This window comes from Hesperophylax consimilis, unplaced genomic scaffold, assembly GCF_061612785.1.
Source record: "Hesperophylax consimilis isolate HC1 unplaced genomic scaffold, BYU_Hcon_1.0 scaffold_122, whole genome shotgun sequence".
In the NCBI taxonomy this organism is placed as follows: domain Eukaryota; kingdom Metazoa; phylum Arthropoda; class Insecta; order Trichoptera; family Limnephilidae; genus Hesperophylax; species Hesperophylax consimilis.
In genome coordinates, this window is record NW_028301345.1 from 1 (window position 1) to 20,401 (window position 20,401).

Consider the following 20,401-nt stretch of genomic DNA (forward strand, 5'->3'; position numbering starts at 1 on the left):
CATGAATGAGGTTTAAATCCAGTATGGGAAAGTATGTGACGTTTTAAATCATCCTTTCGAGAACTTGAATATTTACAGAAGTAACATGAAAAAGGTTTTTCTCCGGTATGAGCACGCATGTGAAGTTTTAATTGTCCCTTTTGAGAACATGAATATTTGCAATAGGAACATGAATAAGGTTTTTCTCCTGTATGTGAAAACATGTGATTTTTTAGATGTCCCTTTTGAGAAAATGAATAGCTGCATTCGGAACACGAAAATGGCTTTTCTCCTCGTAGCTTCTTCAGGTCCGTTATTAACTCTGAAAAAGTTCGCGAATTAAAACTTAATGAATAGTTATTTACAATTAAAATAGAAAATGATTAATACCAATTCATTCAAACAAAAATCGAATTTACCTAATGTCTGGGAAATACCTTCGGAGTTCTCTAAGCATTCCTTCTTAACATCCAACAATTCTATGTCAATTTGCGTGAAAGGAATTCCCCCAGCATCGTCTTCTCGGGGTTCTACCTTGATGGGAACAGTCTTCACATTAATGCTACCTGCAGAAACAAAACCACAATTCATTGATATGTATGTCAAGACAAGCTGAGAATTATATTAAAAATTGCGGTCGACGGTGGTACTTATTATCATTATTTGTATTTACAGTTATATACAACATTGTTTAACCAAGCTCTTACTAACAAGATACTTGCAGGGGCTTAGCCTTAGTGGGAGTTTCGGGCAATCTACAATGGACACACCAATTTTCTCTGGAAACTGGAAGGGTATTTCTATAAACTAACATTAATAGCCCGGATGGACGAGCGTACATACAAAACTTTGTCGATAAGCACAAGCTTTGGACAAATACACCGATTCAAAATAATATATTGATTCATTAGTATATTATCAGTTTTTTACTATTCGTTTTTTCTCTTTCACTTCACTTTATATGTATAACCAAAAATATATTTTTTTAAACATGTATGTTAAGTTATGCTTTTATTTCCCATTTACACAAGAGTGATTACACTGTCAAAGGCAAATATGTTTCAGTTATAATCTGAAACACCTTATTATTATTGTATTGTATAAACTACTTTGTAAATATTGATGATTAAATTTAAAAAATTGCCTGGTTTGGGGGGCCTCAGCCCGGGTAAGCACCCGGCAAGGCTAACATTACCAATTAAATTTTTATAATTTTTTTACTGCTAAAGTATCATAAAGAAAATTTAAAAAATCAAAAGTAGTGGACGACAAGAGGGGAAGTCAAAAAAAAGCAGCAGTCCTGACTGCGTCCATCTGAAACAAGCAGCAGTCCTGACTGCGTCCATCTGAAACAAGCAGCAGTCCAGACTGCGTCCATCTGAAACAAGCAGTAGTCCTGACTGCGTCCATCTGAAACAAGCAGCAGTCCAGACTGCGTCCATCTGAAACAAGCAGCAGTCCAGACTGCGTCCATCTGAAACAAGCAGCAGTCCAGACTGCGTCCATCTGAAACACCTTTGATATACCCATTGCAACTTACTAGTTGGCTGAACACTCTCAGCAAACTGCAAACATTCCTTCTTTACATCCGGGAGGTCGATTTGTATATCCGTATACGGCATTTCCCCTGCGCCTTCTCCCTGGGACCCTGGCTCCGTCTTGATGGAAACACTCTCCGAGTTGGGAACATCCATGGCTGTGATAGCGTCCTGTTATGCAAGGATAATTGTTCTAAGCTTAAAATAAAGTGTATTTTTATCAAAGCACTAATTAATTCCATTTTTTGTGGTAATAAAAGAGATTCAAATAGATTACAGATGGAAAAACCTTAAGATGATTTTATTTATCATTAACAATACCACTTTCCAATAAACGGTCGCTTTAAATAAAGAACTGACCGGATATTGACCGCTCAGTTGGGGACTTAGTAGAATCGCAATGTTTGCTTCACAAATGTGACTTTCAGTTAATGAGAGTCATTCTTGTGTATTTAGTCACATTAAGTGCAGAACTGTAATTTGGTGTTGGTTAAACCAGCTGTCTCGTATACCAAATTGTCTTCTATTGACATCTAGGGATCATCAGAAAAAGGATTTGCCTCTTTCGCTCAGGATCATTTCAAAATTAAAATGATAAAGTCACCAATGAAGTGGGATAGTGTGTGAGTATTATCTGATTGGCCAACTTGTGAAGGGAGGTACTTAAAAGCCTCGAATTGTTAATATATTAATATCCATACTTTCTCTATCAATTGTAAACACCAGAAGGACGCAGAACTACGACTCCGTGTTGAACGGAGCGGCGACGAGAAACGAATGAAAAGGTGATCGGGTCTACAACAGCTAACAGAACCGCGGGCGCACTAGTTATTACTATAGTTGCTGCAAGGAACTGCCGGACCACCAGATGAAGTTAATAACCACGGGCGCACTAGCTATTACTATAGTTGCGGAATGGAACTGCTGGACCACTAGATGAAGTTAATAGTAGCTTGGAATTCTGACAGCGGACGTAAACGAACGATGAAAAAACTCATGTACTCTCATCTGTCACAACCTTGTTCAGGAGTTCACAACCTTGTTGGCGTTGGGTAGTTCAATCTGTTATATCGAATTCTGACCAATTGAGTGTTAAGCGAAATATTCTTACAATATAAACAAGCACCGATTAAGAATTTTAGGTCAATATAAGAACCAAACTACGGACAAAGGCCCGTTTATAAGAATAGGCCGGTGGGGTAATCCGTAATATTTTAGATCGTCTTTATAATTGGAATAGGGATAGAAGAATACGCCCATAGAAGTGACTATGCCGCTGTCACTTGTCTATGTCAACTGTCAACCGAAAGTATATTCTTCCTCCATCATATAAATACATTTTTTTATTGTTATTAAGTTTAATTTGTAGAACTCCATTTTAATTTTTATGTTTTATATATTCAATAATATTGTTATTGGGTTTATAAAAACAGTTTATTTTTAAACTAGTTCTGCTGTGTAATTATTATTACGCGTGACAGCTGTTTCGCCCTCTGAAGACAGTTTGATAGTGCCTTTAGAGGGCGAAACAGCTGTCACGCGTAATAATAATTACACAGCAGAACTTGTTTAAAAATAAACCCAATAACAATATTATTGAATATATTTAAAAAAAAATTATAAATACATATTGAAACGATAGATTCATCAGACATTGTTGCATGTGGAATGTTTTTGTCAATTCTGGGACTAGCACACACTGCAGTAGGAGACGCACAGTTGAAGAAAAAAGTAAGGAAAAAACGACGTTGGAGTGTGCGTCCAATTAATCATAAAAGTAAGAAAACAGCACATTTCCATAACGTGTTTAAAGACATGGCGGCAATAGACAACGATCAATTCAATCATATCATATAAATGACGAAATTGCTCAACCCAAAAAATCAATTCCGCGTAATTTATATTAATTACTCTCGTCTTCAGCAAATATATATAAAATTCGGTAAAATATCTATTAACTCTAAAATTGTTCAAATTCTATTGTTCGATTGTCAAATAGTAGATACCATAAAGTATCGATCGAAAATACATAAATCTCGGTATATATCTTAGCGTTCTGCAATCCGTATTACCCCATTCACACAGAGCGATTTTAGTTGATCAAGTCGGAGTTGAATGACACTTGAAAGCTAATGGACAAGTGTGATAAGCCTTTCAACGGAGTTGATCATGTTTTTATTTGAACGACGAAAGTTGAAAGCCCGTCTACTTTTGTTGTTCAAGTATGAGTCATCGTTCAATTTTCCCGCTGAATAGAAACGTGTGAACATATGTTTCAAGTCGCTTGCCATTTTCAGTTCCCTGCGGTCGAAAGTAGACGTTAGACGTCCCAGTTCCTACAATCATGGCATCTACTTCAACGAAAAAATGTATTAAGTGGTCGGATGATATGATGTTTAGATTTATGGATACATACTAAAGCCATCCTTATCTTTGGGATCAGAAGCAAGAAGTTTGCAAAAATAAGAATGCCCGTGACACTGCAATTAATAATATTATTTTTGAAATTTTACTGTAACTTAGTAGTTGATATTATTAAATAACACGTCCCTAATGTTTCAAAATTTTTTTTTTTTTTATCTACATAAGAAATTTTTGGGCACCAACTATTGCAACAAACACTTCTTTTATAAACAATGATTTCGTATTTTTGTAACTCTGTTCATATAAGCCAGAATTGAAAAATAATCCCCGTTGCCAGGTATCTTAGCGTAATTTGTAACTTAGTTTTTGCCGGGACAGCCACGCGCATAACTGAATCCTGTTTTTGAATTTTTTCTTGAATCTTAGACAACAGTACATCAAATTGTTCTTCCGAAATTCGCAAATGATTGCGATAAATTGGTCGAAAAATTCCTCAATGCATGTAACTATTAATTTAATTGAATAAAGAAACATAAAAAAAATAAAAAATAGCCTTCGGTATCTTCTAACGCCATCTCTCTGAATATAGTGTTAGAAGAACCCAATACGTTTCTCCTTATAATCCATTCTCTGGCCGATATACGAGTTTTTGCGCTTTTTCATGTGCTAAAGTTCGTTCCGTAAAAGGTCCAAAATCATAGGGGCGCAAGCAGCGATAACTTCATTTGACGCCATTTTGATTAATAATATCGGTTCGAGTTAAATTTAAACGTCTGAATGGTAACTTGTTCAATTTTTATTATTTTTCGGAATAACTTATTGAGTAAAACCTCAAATTATAATATTTAAATATTGAAGACAATATTAGTGATTCTTAAACGCAAATCTGAAACAGAAAAATCAGAAAAGGAAACGGTCATATCTGGGACGGTCCCAGATGTGACCGTTTCCTTTTCTGATTTTTCTGTTTCAGATTTGCGTTTAAGAATCACTAATATTGTCTTCAATATTTAAATATTATAATTTGAGGTTTTACTCAATAAGTTATTCCGAAAAATTAAAATTCATTTCTAGACTTGCAGAAAAAGTCAATAGATGTCGCACATTAAAAATAAAAACAATAAGAAAGGTTTATCTATAAGACGCTGTCTAGGATTGCATTTAGTTCGGGTTGAATCTTGCGATCATACATAAAGATAGTTGCCAATAAAAATGTGCGGTGAAAAAACGAAGACAACGTTGGTAGTTCTTATTCGAAGTATGATACAGTTAAAAGTGACCGATGAGGATAGGGTCCCATTAGCGCAGTTGGTAGAGCATTGTCCCGGAAAGACAAGGGTCCTGGGTTCGTGTCCCAGATGTGACCGTTTCCTTTTCTGATTTTTCTGTTTCAGATTTGCGTTTAAGAATCACTAATATTGTCTTCAATATTTAAATGTTCAATTTTTGTCGTTAACTAAAATCGCTATGTCTGAATGGGGCATTAGAGTTTGAAATCTGGCTCGAGGTCACGCGGGAATTGACGGTGTCGACGGATGTTTTAAAATATTATCATCTCGTAAAAATATTGCTTAGTTCTTTGTGATAAAAATATAAAGCCAGTGTAGTGTTAGCAATTTACAGACATATATTCAAGTTGACCTAAATGTACTACCTACTTTAGTGAATTGACAGATTATAGGTTATTCCGACGTAAATTACTCGTCAGGTTTTTGCAATCGCAGAAGACGTTTAATGGCTCGTTAAAAGTGCTTTTTACCAACGCCTGATTGGCAAATATGTCTACCTCCACAGCGTATAAATGATATCGATTACATTGACAAATTTATTCATATTATTGATCTATGATTATCCTGTTTTAACTTATTGTTTTGGTGAAATTATTTTTTTTTAAACATGTAACAATGAAATTTTTCATTTTTATATTCAAGATAAACAGAAAGGGGTCAGAATTCGACTGTCGTAGATAAGCACAATCATGTTTTGCAAATTGTCTTCAATGTTATTTTCGTTTTTCATTTATTTAAATTTCCTGTTATTTTTGGGTTTTTTCGTCTCAGATTAATAAGTTTCCATTGGCAAAGTTTCCTCTTGAGAGCTGGGAAAGTTTATTTTCTTAGGACAATGCTTTGCCAGGTTAACCTTGCCCTGATGAAACATTTTGATATTTTTCTGCTTCAAGGACGTTTTTATTTTAAAATAGTTTTGGGCTAAAGAATTGATGAGCGCAATTGTATTGTCTATGGTAGCAGCTTTTTTAAAAAGGCATTGAGTTACTCTATCTTGTCTATTGTCACCGCTCCGTCAGCTATATCCGTGGTTAAGTAGTGTAAAAACTTTTTCTGTGGTTTATTTATTCTCCAAACTGACGTTTATGATACCAAGGCCTCGAGACGAGTGCTTCTTGTCTCTCCTACATTACTGCTGTGTCTCACAAACTCGTTATTGTCTCACAAACTCAAGATAAAAGTAAGAAACACTCTAATGTTTTCATATTTTTTAATGCAAACGTTGTCATGTATGACAAAGATAGCGGGCGGCGTTTCCGTCGAACACTACACTGACTGGATAACAAGATACGCTTACTCGTTTACACTATAAGACGAACACGGAATATTGTATGAGACGACCTACTGCTATTAGGTTATCCTTCTTATACTTACGTGTTGCTCTCTCACATTGGATGTAATAAATTTATTTGTTTTTATTCTGTAAGGTGAGTTGTTTTTTCTTCTTTTTTGTTTTCTCCCAAGGCGTCACCACTCACATTGACAGTTCAGAGAGTAGATGTAGCATTCGATTTAGTTAGTTTGTGGCCACTGTGTCAATTCTTTCCCTAGCCACATGAATATACGAGATTGTAAATGATTTGTCAGTAGTTTGGATAACTGATGGGATAACTGACTGATAACTGATACGTATCTTTTGGCGTAAGTTACGTCAGGCCACGAAATTGAGTAAGTGAACGTGGTTAAGGCCAACTTATACCTCAACGGTCACTTTATTTTGGGAGAAGACGCCATTGGAGTGTATGTTATTATTCAACACAAACTATAATAAATCACTGGTAATATACTTAATCCACCTATTTTTCTAGAGGTTAGCCTAACAAGTATACTGGTGGGAGATCCCATGCATGTTTTTATGCTCAGACAGTAAGGACTACTGCCTATCAGAAAAAGCAATTCAACAAAGCGACTCAACTGCTTAACGATGCTACATTGACCATTGAAATTTTCAACGTTACTTACAGACAGTTCAGCAATAAAAAACGCATGTAAAAAAAATAGTAAAACTGTCCCCATGACTTCTTTACACTTAGATGTACCATTAGTGTATAACCGTTTTATGTAAAACATGACATAAATACTTAGCTTAAATATAACGATCCTCTATAAGTCTATGTTTAATGCCTTGTTCCAGGTCTGATTGATTCCCAATTGAGACCTATATCCAGCATTGCTTTTAGTAGTGTCATGGATCTTCCTAACTCTGGTAGTACCTCTGTCGAGATAGAGACAGGGACTCAACAAGGAGATAGAGATGGAGGTGATATGGCATACAGGGAGATATATCCTGACCTGGCGACAGTTAAGACGGAATGTTTGGAAAACATGGAGCAATTCGGTCACACAGCTAGTAAGTACGACGTTTAAATAACAAGAACTGTTCATAAAATTAGTGCGAAAAGCAGCCACATTAAATGGGGCATGGAGTAAAGTGTTGAATTTATTAGGTACCCAACTATTAATCATGCTCACCAGGTCAGACCTAAATGTCCGTTAATGATTTTAAATAATAATAGAATATCGCTTATTTTTCTTCGCTGAGATGTTTTTTCTTTTTTTTAACATTTACTCCACACGGGAGGCCCTGAGAAAAATAATTTCCCTCAGGGCCTATGTCATATTTGGAGATGCTGTGTGGAGGGTCTTTTTAGAAGAGGAAGGCTTGAACATGGCTCTTGAAGAGCCTCATGTTGTAGGAGGGAGAAAACACAGAGGCCAGAAAATCGTTCTAGAAGATCCCCGCATGAGCGGTTCCGCCGGAATCTGTAATGACGGTCGTTAATAATTTTGTTCTTCTCGAGGTATGTGAGCAGTTTGTCAATGTGGCGGTAATTGGCCGGGTTGGAGCGGTCACCTTTTGAAATACGGGGAATGACCGCTTTTTTCCAACCAGAGGGTACAGAGCCAGACTTCAGTGACATTTTAAATAGCTTCGTCAAAATTGGAGCTATTTCTGTAGCGCACCTCTACTATACCAGGGTAGGTGTTCCGTTGGGCCTTCACCTCGAATTGGATTATATAATAATTTATAATTTGTGTGACTTAAAATTTCGTATTTATATTATATATTGTATGATGGACCCCGAACCAAATTTCCTTTGGGCGTGCTGTGTGAAGTTATTGAAAAATTCTTCCTATCCAGATACCGTCACCGTTAAGATAGAACCAGATAATGGAGAAGGAGACAAAGGTGATATGGCGTACACGGAGATTTACATCGACCCGCCTATGAAGAAGGAATCTTTGGGGTGCGCTGAAAATACTAGTCACACAGCAGGTAAGCGCGACGATAAATAAACAGGAGTAGTGATTTGAAATATTCACAGCCAAAAGGATTTATCTGATCAGAACACTTATTAATAAAGAAAAAAACACATATTTTATTAGAAGAATGTATTGTAAACATTACTGCCACCTCACTTTTTGTCGTTTCCCATAAAAAAGCATACAAAGTTTCATTAAATTTTCTCAAATTGTGGTCGGAACCTTTGGTTTCATAGATTTTATAGGTTTACATTTCAATTATTCTGTGGTTAATTTCTACATTTGATCATAAAGCTTTGTGTTTTCGGTTTTAATTGATATTTCTAACTATGACGGAAAGGGAGAAAACGATATTTATGTGTCCATGGGAGTTGTTCTCATAATTGAACAAATTGGGCCGACAAATTAAAATGATTTGCGTGTTCCTATTGCATAAATCTGTTAATTTAGTTTTGGATCTTCCTAACACAGATACTGTCAGAGTCAAGGCGGAACCAGGGAGAGGAGAAGGAGACAAAGGTGACACGGAATACGCTGAGATATATGTTGAAGTGCCGGCTATTAAGAAGGAGTGTTTGGAACACGCTGAGAAGATCAGTGATGCGGCTGGTAAACACTCTTTTCTCTTTAAGCGCATGAATCTGTTTCTTTGTTTGTCCCGTGCGCGTTCCTATAGCATTCATCCGATTGCGATGAACATTTCAAAGTTGGTTCTTATTAGTACCAGGAGTGTTTACAGAGTGGTTTCAATGGTAGAACAAGTCGGGGGCGCCCTTAGAAGATTTAACGCTTTGCCTCGGTTTTGGAATGAGTTACATATCCAATTAATTGTGATGTATTTTTTTTCGTTTATTGAAATATAATTCTAACATTTTCATACAAAAAAAGAGATAACATTAAGTTACCATAAGTAATATTCAACGGTTAACAATAATGTTATTTCCTCATTAAAAATGCACCCAATTTTCAGGTACACTAGAATTAACAATCTTAAAACGTAACTTCAAACCATTCATTCAACGCCGCAACGCCGGGTACACATCAGCTAGTTTCTTATAAATTACGGAAAGATTCGGCGTTCTTGCAAGTTAAAGTTAAATATCATCTGCTCAATTATTTATTTACTCATGTTCTCCATAAAACGGTTATGCACCAATATATTGCTACTCAACGACGATTAATGAATCGGCAGCTTTTAATTTAGACATTGATTAACTTTTTTTTCTTTTTTTCAGGAACTTATTATTCAGGTGAATACAATCAGTATGATAAACCTGAAAGAAATTCACCCAGGAATTTCAGTGAGCGTCATCTGGTTGATTCAACTCCTCCTATTTATACCTCGCCCAAACATTCCAGTTCGCGAGATCCTCGTTTCAACAAACGCCGGCTGACTCAGAGTGAAGAAAGATCTTTCTCATGTTCCATCTGCAACTCTTCCTACTCTCGAAAGTCGCATTTACAAGACCACATTTTGGCTCACAGTGGAATCAAACCTTTTTCATGTTCCGACTGCGACTCTTCCTTTACATTTAAGTCAGTTTTAAAGAGACACATGCTGACTCATAGTGGAATCAAAGCTTTCTCGTGCACCAACTGCAACTCTTCATTTTCACGAAAAGGTCATTTAGATGACCACATTTTAACTCACAGTGGAGTTAAACCATTCTCATGTTCCGACTGTAAATCCTCATTTACACAAAAGTCATATTTAAAGAAACACCAGGTGACTCACAGTGGACTCAAACCATTCTCATGTTCTGACTGCAATTTATCATTTACACAGAAGTCATCTTTAAAGAGACATATGCTGACTCATAGTAGAATCAAACCTTACTCGTGTTCCTACTGCAACTCTTCATTTTCACAAAAGTCATATTTAAAGAAACACGAGATGACTCATAGTGGACTCAAACCATTCTCATGTTCTGACTGCAATTTATCATTTACACAGAAGCCATCTTTAAAGAGACATATGTTGACTCATAGTGGAATCAAACCTTTCTCGTGTTCCTACTGCACCTCTTCATATTCACAAAAAACTGTTTTAAAGAGACACATACTTACTCACAGTGGAGTTAAACCGTTCTCGTGTTCGGAGTGCTCTTCTTCATTTTCACAAAAGTCGTCTTTACGGAGGCACATGCTTACGCATAGTAATCTAAAACCAATGTAATATTCCGACTGTAGCGGTTCATTTTACCAAAAAATATTTTGAAGGTTTAAGTTGGACGTTAGCGGTACCTCAGCACCATCTAATGGCCTCCGTAGGTGATTGGTTTACGATGCTTGTCTACAAATCAGGAGGTCGCGATCTATGTTGAATTATAATTTATTTTTTAAATTCAAAATAATATGCACATAATAATTATTATTTTATTTTGCGCGAAAAATAAACGGTAAAAATAAAGTTTTTCTTTTATAACTTTAATTAAATTTTTTTATGCTTATTCATAAATACCCTTTAAAGTTTACCCCAATTTTCGTTTGTTTAAATTTGACCCAAGGTCGTTAATAAAGTTAGGTGTTTGCAAATGAATAATTTGTATGAATTTTCGCATTATTATTTAAGTTACTTGTATTTTTGTGTTTTATGATAATTGAACTCGGCCTAAATAGTGGCGGGTGATTTATATTTTCTGTTCATTTTTCAAAGTAGCTTTTGGATTGTTAGATTTTTTTACTAATTTACAACTTCTCTAAAATATTGAGTTTACGGTCTTGATTTATTGGCATTGAGTGAGTTATTTTTATCTAGGAGATGTTACGCAAATTATGATTGTATGTATTTTATTTTAATTTATTATTATGGATTATTATAGAACGAAAGAAATAGAAATTTAAAGATTTAATAATAAAACTACCCAGCGGTTCATAATAAAAATAATGTATATTATTAAAATTAAGGTTTCTTTTTTTGTGCCTTATAGACTATTGCACCGATTTCGCAGAAAGATTCAAAGTTTGTTCTTATCAGTGCCAGGGGTTTTTCGAGATTTGTTCAAATTGAAGAAGTTGGGGACACCCGAGATAGACTTTACCCACTATATCTGCACTGGGAATGAGACGCCGAGTCCAATCCATGTCGATATAGCCGCCCTTAAGGTGAAGAAGTCGGGGACACCCGAGATAGACTTTACCCACTATATCTGCACTGGGAATGAGACGCCGAGTCCAATCCATGTCGATATAGCCGCCCTTAAGGTGAAGAAGTCGGGGACACCCGAGATAGACTTTACCCACTATATCTGCACTGGGAATGAGACGCCGAGTCCAATCCATGTCGATATAGCCGCCCTTAAGGTGAAGAAGTCGGGGACACCCGAGATAGACTTTACCCACTATATCTGCACTGGGAATGAGACGCCGAGTCCAATCCATGTCGATATAGCCGCCCTTAAGGTGAAGAAGTCGGGGACACCCGAGATAGACTTTACCCACTATATCTGCACTGGGAATGAGACGCCGAGTCCAATCCATGTCGATATAGCCGCCCTTAAGGTGAAGAAGTCGGGGACACCCGAGATAGACTTTACCCACTATATCTGCACTGGGAATGAGACGCCGAGTCCAATCCATGTCGATATAGCCGCCCTTAAGGTGAAGAAGTCGGGGACACCCGAGATAGACTTTACCCACTATATCTGCACTGGGAATGAGACGCCGAGTCCAATCCATGTCGATATAGCCGCCCTTAAGGTGAAGAAGTCGGGGACACCCGAGATAGACTTTACCCACTATATCTGCACTGGGAATGAGACGCCGAGTCCAATCCATGTCGATATAGCCGCCCTTAAGGTGAAGAAGTCGGGGACACCCGAGATAGACTTTACCCACTATATCTGCACTGGGAATGAGACGCCGAGTCCAATCCATGTCGATATAGCCGCCCTTAAGGTGAAGAAGTCGGGGACACCCGAGATAGACTTTACCCACTATATCTGCACTGGGAATGAGACGCCGAGTCCAATCCATGTCGATATAGCCGCCCTTAAGGTGAAGAAGTCGGGGACACCCGAGATAGACTTTACCCACTATATCTGCACTGGGAATGAGACGCCGAGTCCAATCCATGTCGATATAGCCGCCCTTAAGGTGAAGAAGTCGGGGACACCCGAGATAGACTTTACCCACTATATCTGCACTGGGAATGAGACGCCGAGTCCAATCCATGTCGATATAGCCGCCCTTAAGGTGAAGAAGTCGGGGACACCCGAGATAGACTTTACCCACTATATCTGCACTGGGAATGAGACGCCGAGTCCAATCCATGTCGATATAGCCGCCCTTAAGGTGAAGAAGTCGGGGACACCCGAGATAGACTTTACCCACTATATCTGCACTGGGAATGAGACGCCGAGTCCAATCCATGTCGATATAGCCGCCCTTAAGGTGAAGAAGTCGGGGACACCCGAGATAGACTTTACCCACTATATCTGCACTGGGAATGAGACGCCGAGTCCAATCCATGTCGATATAGCCGCCCTTAAGGTGAAGAAGTCGGGGACACCCGAGATAGACTTTACCCACTATATCTGCACTGGGAATGAGACGCCGAGTCCAATCCATGTCGATATAGCCGCCCTTAAGGTGAAGAAGTCGGGGACACCCGAGATAGACTTTACCCACTATATCTGCACTGGGAATGAGACGCCGAGTCCAATCCATGTCGATATAGCCGCCCTTAAGGTGAAGAAGTCGGGGACACCCGAGATAGACTTTACCCACTATATCTGCACTGGGAATGAGACGCCGAGTCCAATCCATGTCGATATAGCCGCCCTTAAGGTGAAGAAGTCGGGGACACCCGAGATAGACTTTACCCACTATATCTGCACTGGGAATGAGACGCCGAGTCCAATCCATGTCGATATAGCCGCCCTTAAGGTGAAGAAGTCGGGGACACCCGAGATAGACTTTACCCACTATATCTGCACTGGGAATGAGACGCCGAGTCCAATCCATGTCGATATAGCCGCCCTTAAGGTGAAGAAGTCGGGGACACCCGAGATAGACTTTACCCACTATATCTGCACTGGGAATGAGACGCCGAGTCCAATCCATGTCGATATAGCCGCCCTTAAGGTGAAGAAGTCGGGGACACCCGAGATAGACTTTACCCACTATATCTGCACTGGGAATGAGACGCCGAGTCCAATCCATGTCGATATAGCCGCCCTTAAGGTGAAGAAGTCGGGGACACCCGAGATAGACTTTACCCACTATATCTGCACTGGGAATGAGACGCCGAGTCCAATCCATGTCGATATAGCCGCCCTTAAGGTGAAGAAGTCGGGGACACCCGAGATAGACTTTACCCACTATATCTGCACTGGGAATGAGACGCCGAGTCCAATCCATGTCGATATAGCCGCCCTTAAGGTGAAGAAGTCGGGGACACCCGAGATAGACTTTACCCACTATATCTGCACTGGGAATGAGACGCCGAGTCCAATCCATGTCGATATAGCCGCCCTTAAGGTGATTTTTCACAAAAACTGTGCTAAAAAAAACAAGTATTATTTATATTTTATAAATATTAAAAAATTACAATTTTGGTGACTTTCTCACTTACCACACTAGGCTCACGCCCGTATTGTGGCAGTCGCACATGATACATGTAAGAATAACAATAATAAAAGATAACGGAAAAGGAAATCGTTATGGTAAAAATAAAACTAATAAATGCACATCATTGTTGAAACCTCATTATATTATTATTATTAAGGTAAATTTTCTAAATCAATATTGTAATATATTATAAAATAATACAGTAGTGAATGGTAGAAAAAGCCAGACGCCCGAGGAAGACTATTTCTGGACTGGAATGAAATATGGAGTCGAATTATATGTTGTCCACTATGTTAAGAATACGGATAAAAAGTACACCAATCACATAAAGCGTTTCCAATAATAATACAATTATTCTACAATAATGAAAACAGAAAAACAAAGCATTGGATTGAGGGGGTCAACTTTCTCCAGTGAGCTGCGACGTTTGAGTCTGGACTCTGGCGGGATTCCACAGTCAAAGGTAAAATTATTATAATGTGAAGATTTGCTCAATAATACCGGAAACTAATATTTTCAATGGACGTTTCTTTGGTTCTTTTAACAATAGAGCGAAATTGGTATATTCCCGTTTTGCATAGTATCCATTTTTCCTTTGTTTCATGATGCAGTTTTTTTCTCTTCAAATTTTCGAACAAAACGAACCACAGCTTATAATAATAGTATTTGGCTGATTTATACAGCGTAGAGACACCGTTTTTAACTTGCGCTGTATAAATAAAAACATATTAAATTTAAGTGGCTTTCAACTAACATTCATGATAATAACTAGTGGTTTACATCTAAGACTGATATGTAGTGACTTACGACAAAGGCTTATAACTAACGACTTAAAACTAGTAACTTACATCTAAGACTCTTATCCAGTGACTTACGACCAAGGCTTATAACTACTAACTTAATGACTTACGTATTTACAACCGTGGCTCAACTTTACTAAGGTTTGGTGGCAAAAAAAAATAAAGGAAAAAAAACTGGAGCGAAAACCATAAATCTGTTATTTTTTATAATAAATGTGACAAGTTTAGTGCCAGATACAAACGTTACACGTCGTCTCAGTCTGGGTCGGACTTCCGCCCAGCTCTGAGACCCCGGCCTAGGGTTCCTACCTTGGGGCGGGCGTCCCAATCAAATATAATCAACAATCAAATCAATTTAACTGATCGTCCAATATTTAATTTATTCCGTTAACCTCTGATAAAACTGTTTCCTCCCTTCCCCCTCCCTACTTACTCATCGTGTAATCAGTCTACATCCTTTCTCGTTCTAGCACTAATAAGGTGTCAGCTCTTTTATTTCTATCTCTTTCACTCATTGTTTTATTTTCTTCTATATATATGTGTCTGTATGAAAATAACTTTAGTTAATATAATAAGCCCTGACGAAGCTTTAGCTAAGCGAAACCTGGTTGGCTGTTAATATTAATTCATAATAAAAGTGGTGTTTTACCAAGTATATTTTTTTCATTTTAGGATTTTATCCCCCGTGCGTTAACACGTGGCTTTTGAGATTTTTCTTCCAATAACATGAATAGTTGCAGTCGGTACATGAAAAAGGTTTTTCTCCACTGTGGGTAAACACGTGAATTTTAAGTCGTTGTCTAGAACATGTATAGTTGCAGTCGGTAAATGAAAAAGGTTTTTCTCCGCTGTGGTTAAAAGTGTGAATTAAGATTACTCTTTGAAGAACATGAATAGTTGCAGTCAAAGCATGAAAAAGATTTATCTCCACTGTGGGTAAACGCGTGAATTTTAAGTTGTCCTTTTCTAGAACATGTTTTGTTGCAGTCGGGAAATGAAAAGGTTTGTTCTCCACTATGTGTCAGCAAGTGACTTTTTAGACAAGCCTTTGTAGAATATGAATAGTTGCAATCAGGACATGAAAAAGGATTCTCTAAAGTGTGCGTAAACACGTGGCTTCTTATGCTTTCCTTCCAATAACTTGAATAGTTGCAGTCGGCACATACAAAAGGTTTTTCGTCACTGTGGGTAAACACTAAAATTTTAAGACTTCGATTTGCACAACACGAATAGTTGCAGCCGAGACACGAAAAAGGTTTTTCTCCAATATGGGTGCGCAAGTGCTTTTTTATCGATGACTGATGAGTGCAGGAATAGTAACAATGAGGACACAGGCATTGTTGTTTACCAGGAATCTTGAGGAATCCGCCTGAAAAACATTACGCATAAAACTGATAAAGATATATTACTTGTAAGGAGGTAGAGTAAAATCATACAAAAAGGCTAATATTAAGAAAGCACGAATCGTTGATATTCAAAAACAAAAAAAAAACGGTTTTACCTGCTGTCTGGATTATTGTACAAGAGGGCTTTAAACTTTTTTGACATCCGGACTTAATGGTAACAGTCTCCACAATAAAGCTACCTGGAGAAATAAAACACAATACGTCTGTTGATATGCAGAGAAAAACAGTGAATTACTTAATAATTAATTAATTAAATGATAATTCAAAGCAAAAAAAACCAACAAACAAGAGTATTAGAAATTATCGCCAAGGGACAACTCTGTATTAAAAAATATATTCAACTTTTTCAAGTTATTTTTATTATTTTATAGTTACTTTATTTATTGAAAAATGCGTCCATTTGAAGGTATATTTAATGCATCATTATCTGAAAAAAAACAAGTATGTTCGTTTTGTTTTAGCCATTGAATGATGATGATGTTTTTTTACTATTTTATGGTTACATATACTTAATCTTTTAAGGAATGTGTCCATTTGAAGATATATATATTTTTTTATTTATTCGAGACACAAACAGGATATTTATAAAAACATTAATTATGGATTACAAAATAAAAAAAATAAAATTATAAATATCCCTAGACTAATGTGTCTGCAGCAATCACATGTGCACATTCACATAAGCAAACATGTAAAACAATGACAGTATTTATATATAAAACTTAAAACTTAATTACAAAGATTGAAGCACATTATAAGTAGAAAAATTTAAAGAGTATATTTAAAAAAAAATCTAAACCACTAAACAATTATTTAATTTATTTATTTTTCTTTTTTTTTAGTGGGTACAGAACTCGTGGAGATATTTCTTGAACCAAGTTATATTATTTGCAAAAATATCTATGACCGTGTGTGTTTTAGCAAGATCATTGTATGATCGAGACATTCTTGACATAAGATTAAAATATCCAGTGTTATTTTATACAAGTAAAAAAATAAATTGATAGTTTTTCGAAATTCCAACGTTTTAAGGTAGATTTCAGGTAAATAAGTTTGTAAGGTAAATAATTTATGTTTTTTTACTTCTATCATGTATTTCACATTCTGAAGTCAGTGCACTTTACCCCTGGACATCCTGTATAGATAATCTTATAAGAAAAACCTTCAAGGGAGAAATTTTTATTTCAATTCGAAAAATGTTTTTCAATATTATTTTATAAAAGCATATACAGGATGTCCGGGGTCAAAGTGTAGTAACTTCGGGAGGTGATTCTACGTGATGGTAGAAGTAAAAAAGAAAAACTATTCTCTTTGAAATTTCAACTTTTAGTTGTACTTTTCAGCTACAAACGAACAATTGCGCCGGCGTGTGCGCACTGCATTATTATTGCTTTTGGATCATTTGAAATTGACCGGCCGATCCTAGAGCTAACACCCACTACCCCCTTCCCGCGCTTTACAGCTGTCATTTGTTTACTTTAAAGAATTATTATAAACAAATACCTCACATGTACTCACTATACATGTGGGTCACATAACTCGATAATGGGTTGGAGGGCCTGAAGGCCGCCCGTTACGTAACGAGAAATTCATTCATTAATTCTTCTGGAAGCTGATTACTTCAATGATCGTTTCATGCCGTGGAAAAGATAAGGATTTTTAATCCACATTTACGACAACATACTTACAACATACCTCTCAACGACGGAAACACCAACACACTTTCTGTGAAAACCCTCGTGTTCAACCCCTTAAGAAGATACCTTACTGTCCGACGAAACAATTTGGTGAAAAATACTGTTCCACTTTGTGGGTGTACCGGTCAGCAGGTTGATGTAGGTACCTAAATAATTAAGGAAATTAATATTTCTGTAATCACACATTATACAACGCCGAATCCTTTATGAGGCTTATCACCGGACACGTATTATGTGTCAAATGGGATTTAACCGTAGTTATTAAATTTCGGTTATTTTTTTCTTGGTTCCAATGCTCTCATGCATCCTAAGATAAGAATAATTGCTGTACATTAACACGTGTAGAAACTGTTGAATTTTAACCCAATAAATATGCAAGCAACTGGCCCAATCAGCCAGTTGTCCGATGACATTCGTGAAGTTGTGTTTCAATTGAAATCTCAAAGCTTAAAATGATAATTTGTACAGTTTACTATAATGACTCTGATATAAATATTTTTTTTGAACAACTTGAACTATTATTAAACAAAATTTGCAAAAACAACAAAAAACAAATAATACTCTGCGGTGACTTAAATATTGATACAAGCTACAAGAACAAAAACGCAGATTCACTCAAAAATACACTAAAATCTCACAACATACGCTTGATTATTGATAAACCTACTCGTATACAAGGAAATAAAAAAAGTATAATTGATCATATAGGTACAAATATATCAAAAAGCTCTTACACATGGGAAGTCATAGAATTAGCTGTATCAGATCATATGGCACAGTTAATGCACGTAAAAACAGAATATAATATAAACCAAACGTGGTATACAAAAAAACAATTATTTAACACAGAAAACACAAACATTTTTAACAATTACATATCGTGTATATGTTGGGAACCACTGAAATCCTTTGAATCCATTAATGACAGCTACGAATACTTCATTAATGAAATAAATAATGGTATGAAGCTTTGTTTCCCCTTTAAACAGTATAAATATCCCCAAAAACGCAAAATAAATTGGGTAACGACTGGTATTAAGATATCTATTAAACAAAAAAGACATCTGTACATGGAACAAAAAAACACAAATGACCTCACAATCATAAACAATTACAAACAATACAAAAAAATTCTCAGTAAAGTAAAACAGGTAGCTAAACGGAATTACAATAGTAAACGAATTCAAAACGCGCAAAATAAAACCAAAACATCGTGGAACATAATAAAAGAGAACTCAAATAATTCTAATTCTAAAAGTAAACCAAAAATCTGTCTTAAAATAAATGATAACCTGGTATCAGAACCAAAAAACATTGCAAATGAATTTAACATTTTCTTTGCACCACCGCCACCACCACAAAACACATCTCTACATCCACAATCTGCCAAAACAGTCAAAAACAAACAGTCGCGATCATTCTTTATAACGCCTGTAAACAGGGAGGAAATTATTAAAATCATCGTAAAACTGAAAAATAAAAGCAGTGTCGGCACTGACAAAATCCCTATAAAAATTATAAAAGCATGTGCAGAAGCGTTAAGTTACCCGTTGGAAATATTAATTAACAAATCTTTTGAATCAGGAACCTTCCCAGAACAATTAAAACAATCTATTATTGTACCTTTGTATAAGAAGGGTCCTAAACAGGAAATCTCAAACTACAGACCGATATCCTTATTACCAAACTTTTCAAAAATATTTGAAAGAGCCATGTACAATCGCATTTATAACTTTCTCGAAAACTTTGAGATAATATGTCCACAACAATTTGGATTCCGTAAAGGCCGTTCAACAACACAGGCAGTTTTCAATTTTTTGAACAAAATTCTAGAAAATATTAATATTAGTAAAAAAACTGTAGGTATCTTTCTCGACCTCTCAAAAGCATTCGACAATGTTGATCATGAGCTTCTTCTAACTAAACTTGAACATGTGGGTATTAGAGGTCTAGCATTAAAATGGTTTGAATCGTACTTAAAAAATCGTCAGCAGAAAGTTCAAATTTCAAATATCAATGAAAAAATGATCCAGTACATGGTAGAATCCAAATGGAGAACAATAAACAAGGGTGTGCCACAAGGAAGCATTCTTGGGCCTCTCCTCTTCCTTATCTATATAAACGAACTTCCAATAATTGCTGGCACAGAATGTTCAATGTTTGCTGATGACACCGCTTTGTTGTTTGAATGTAATGGAGACGTTGACGAATTTAACAAACAAGTTAACGAGACTTGCCAATTAATAGCAAACTGGCTGTTATCGCAACATCTATCACTCAACACAAACAAAACCCAAATTTTAAAAATTTTTCCAGTGCAAGCTACACCGATAAATATAAATGTAAACATTAATAATAATATTATCGAACCTTCCCAAACCTGTTCACTACTGGGAATGGAATTAGATATAAACATAAACTGGAAAGAACATGTCTCAAAAATTGTAGCAAAAATCAGTAGTTTTTCTTATGTTCTGGGTACCTTAAGAAAAA

At 36.5% G+C, this 20,401-nt stretch overlaps 2 protein-coding genes across 2 annotated transcripts; one reads left to right on the forward strand and one right to left on the reverse strand.

The window, feature by feature from the left end:
* Positions 1-85: 85 nt before the first annotated feature.
* LOC149408675 (uncharacterized) lies at positions 86-2,260 on the reverse strand (the record flags this gene model as incomplete). The annotated part of the gene is made up of 4 exons (XM_089650529.1): positions 2,219-2,260; positions 1,520-1,688; positions 399-545; positions 86-301 (listed from the first exon to the last, which is right to left on the reverse strand). Coding segments are annotated over exons 2-4 (517 nt in total), but the record flags the coding sequence as incomplete, so codon positions are not given.
* A 3,979-nt stretch (positions 2,261-6,239) lies between these two features.
* Positions 6,240-10,828, forward strand: LOC149408676 (uncharacterized). The gene is made up of 5 exons (XM_089650530.1): positions 6,240-6,350; positions 7,305-7,520; positions 8,313-8,447; positions 8,906-9,043; positions 9,670-10,828. The coding sequence occupies exons 2-5, from the start codon at positions 7,358-7,360 to the stop codon at positions 10,608-10,610; spliced, it is 1,377 nt and encodes a 458-aa protein (XP_089506656.1). The 5' UTR covers positions 6,240-6,350; positions 7,305-7,357; the 3' UTR covers positions 10,611-10,828.
* Positions 10,829-20,401: the final 9,573 nt, after the last annotated feature.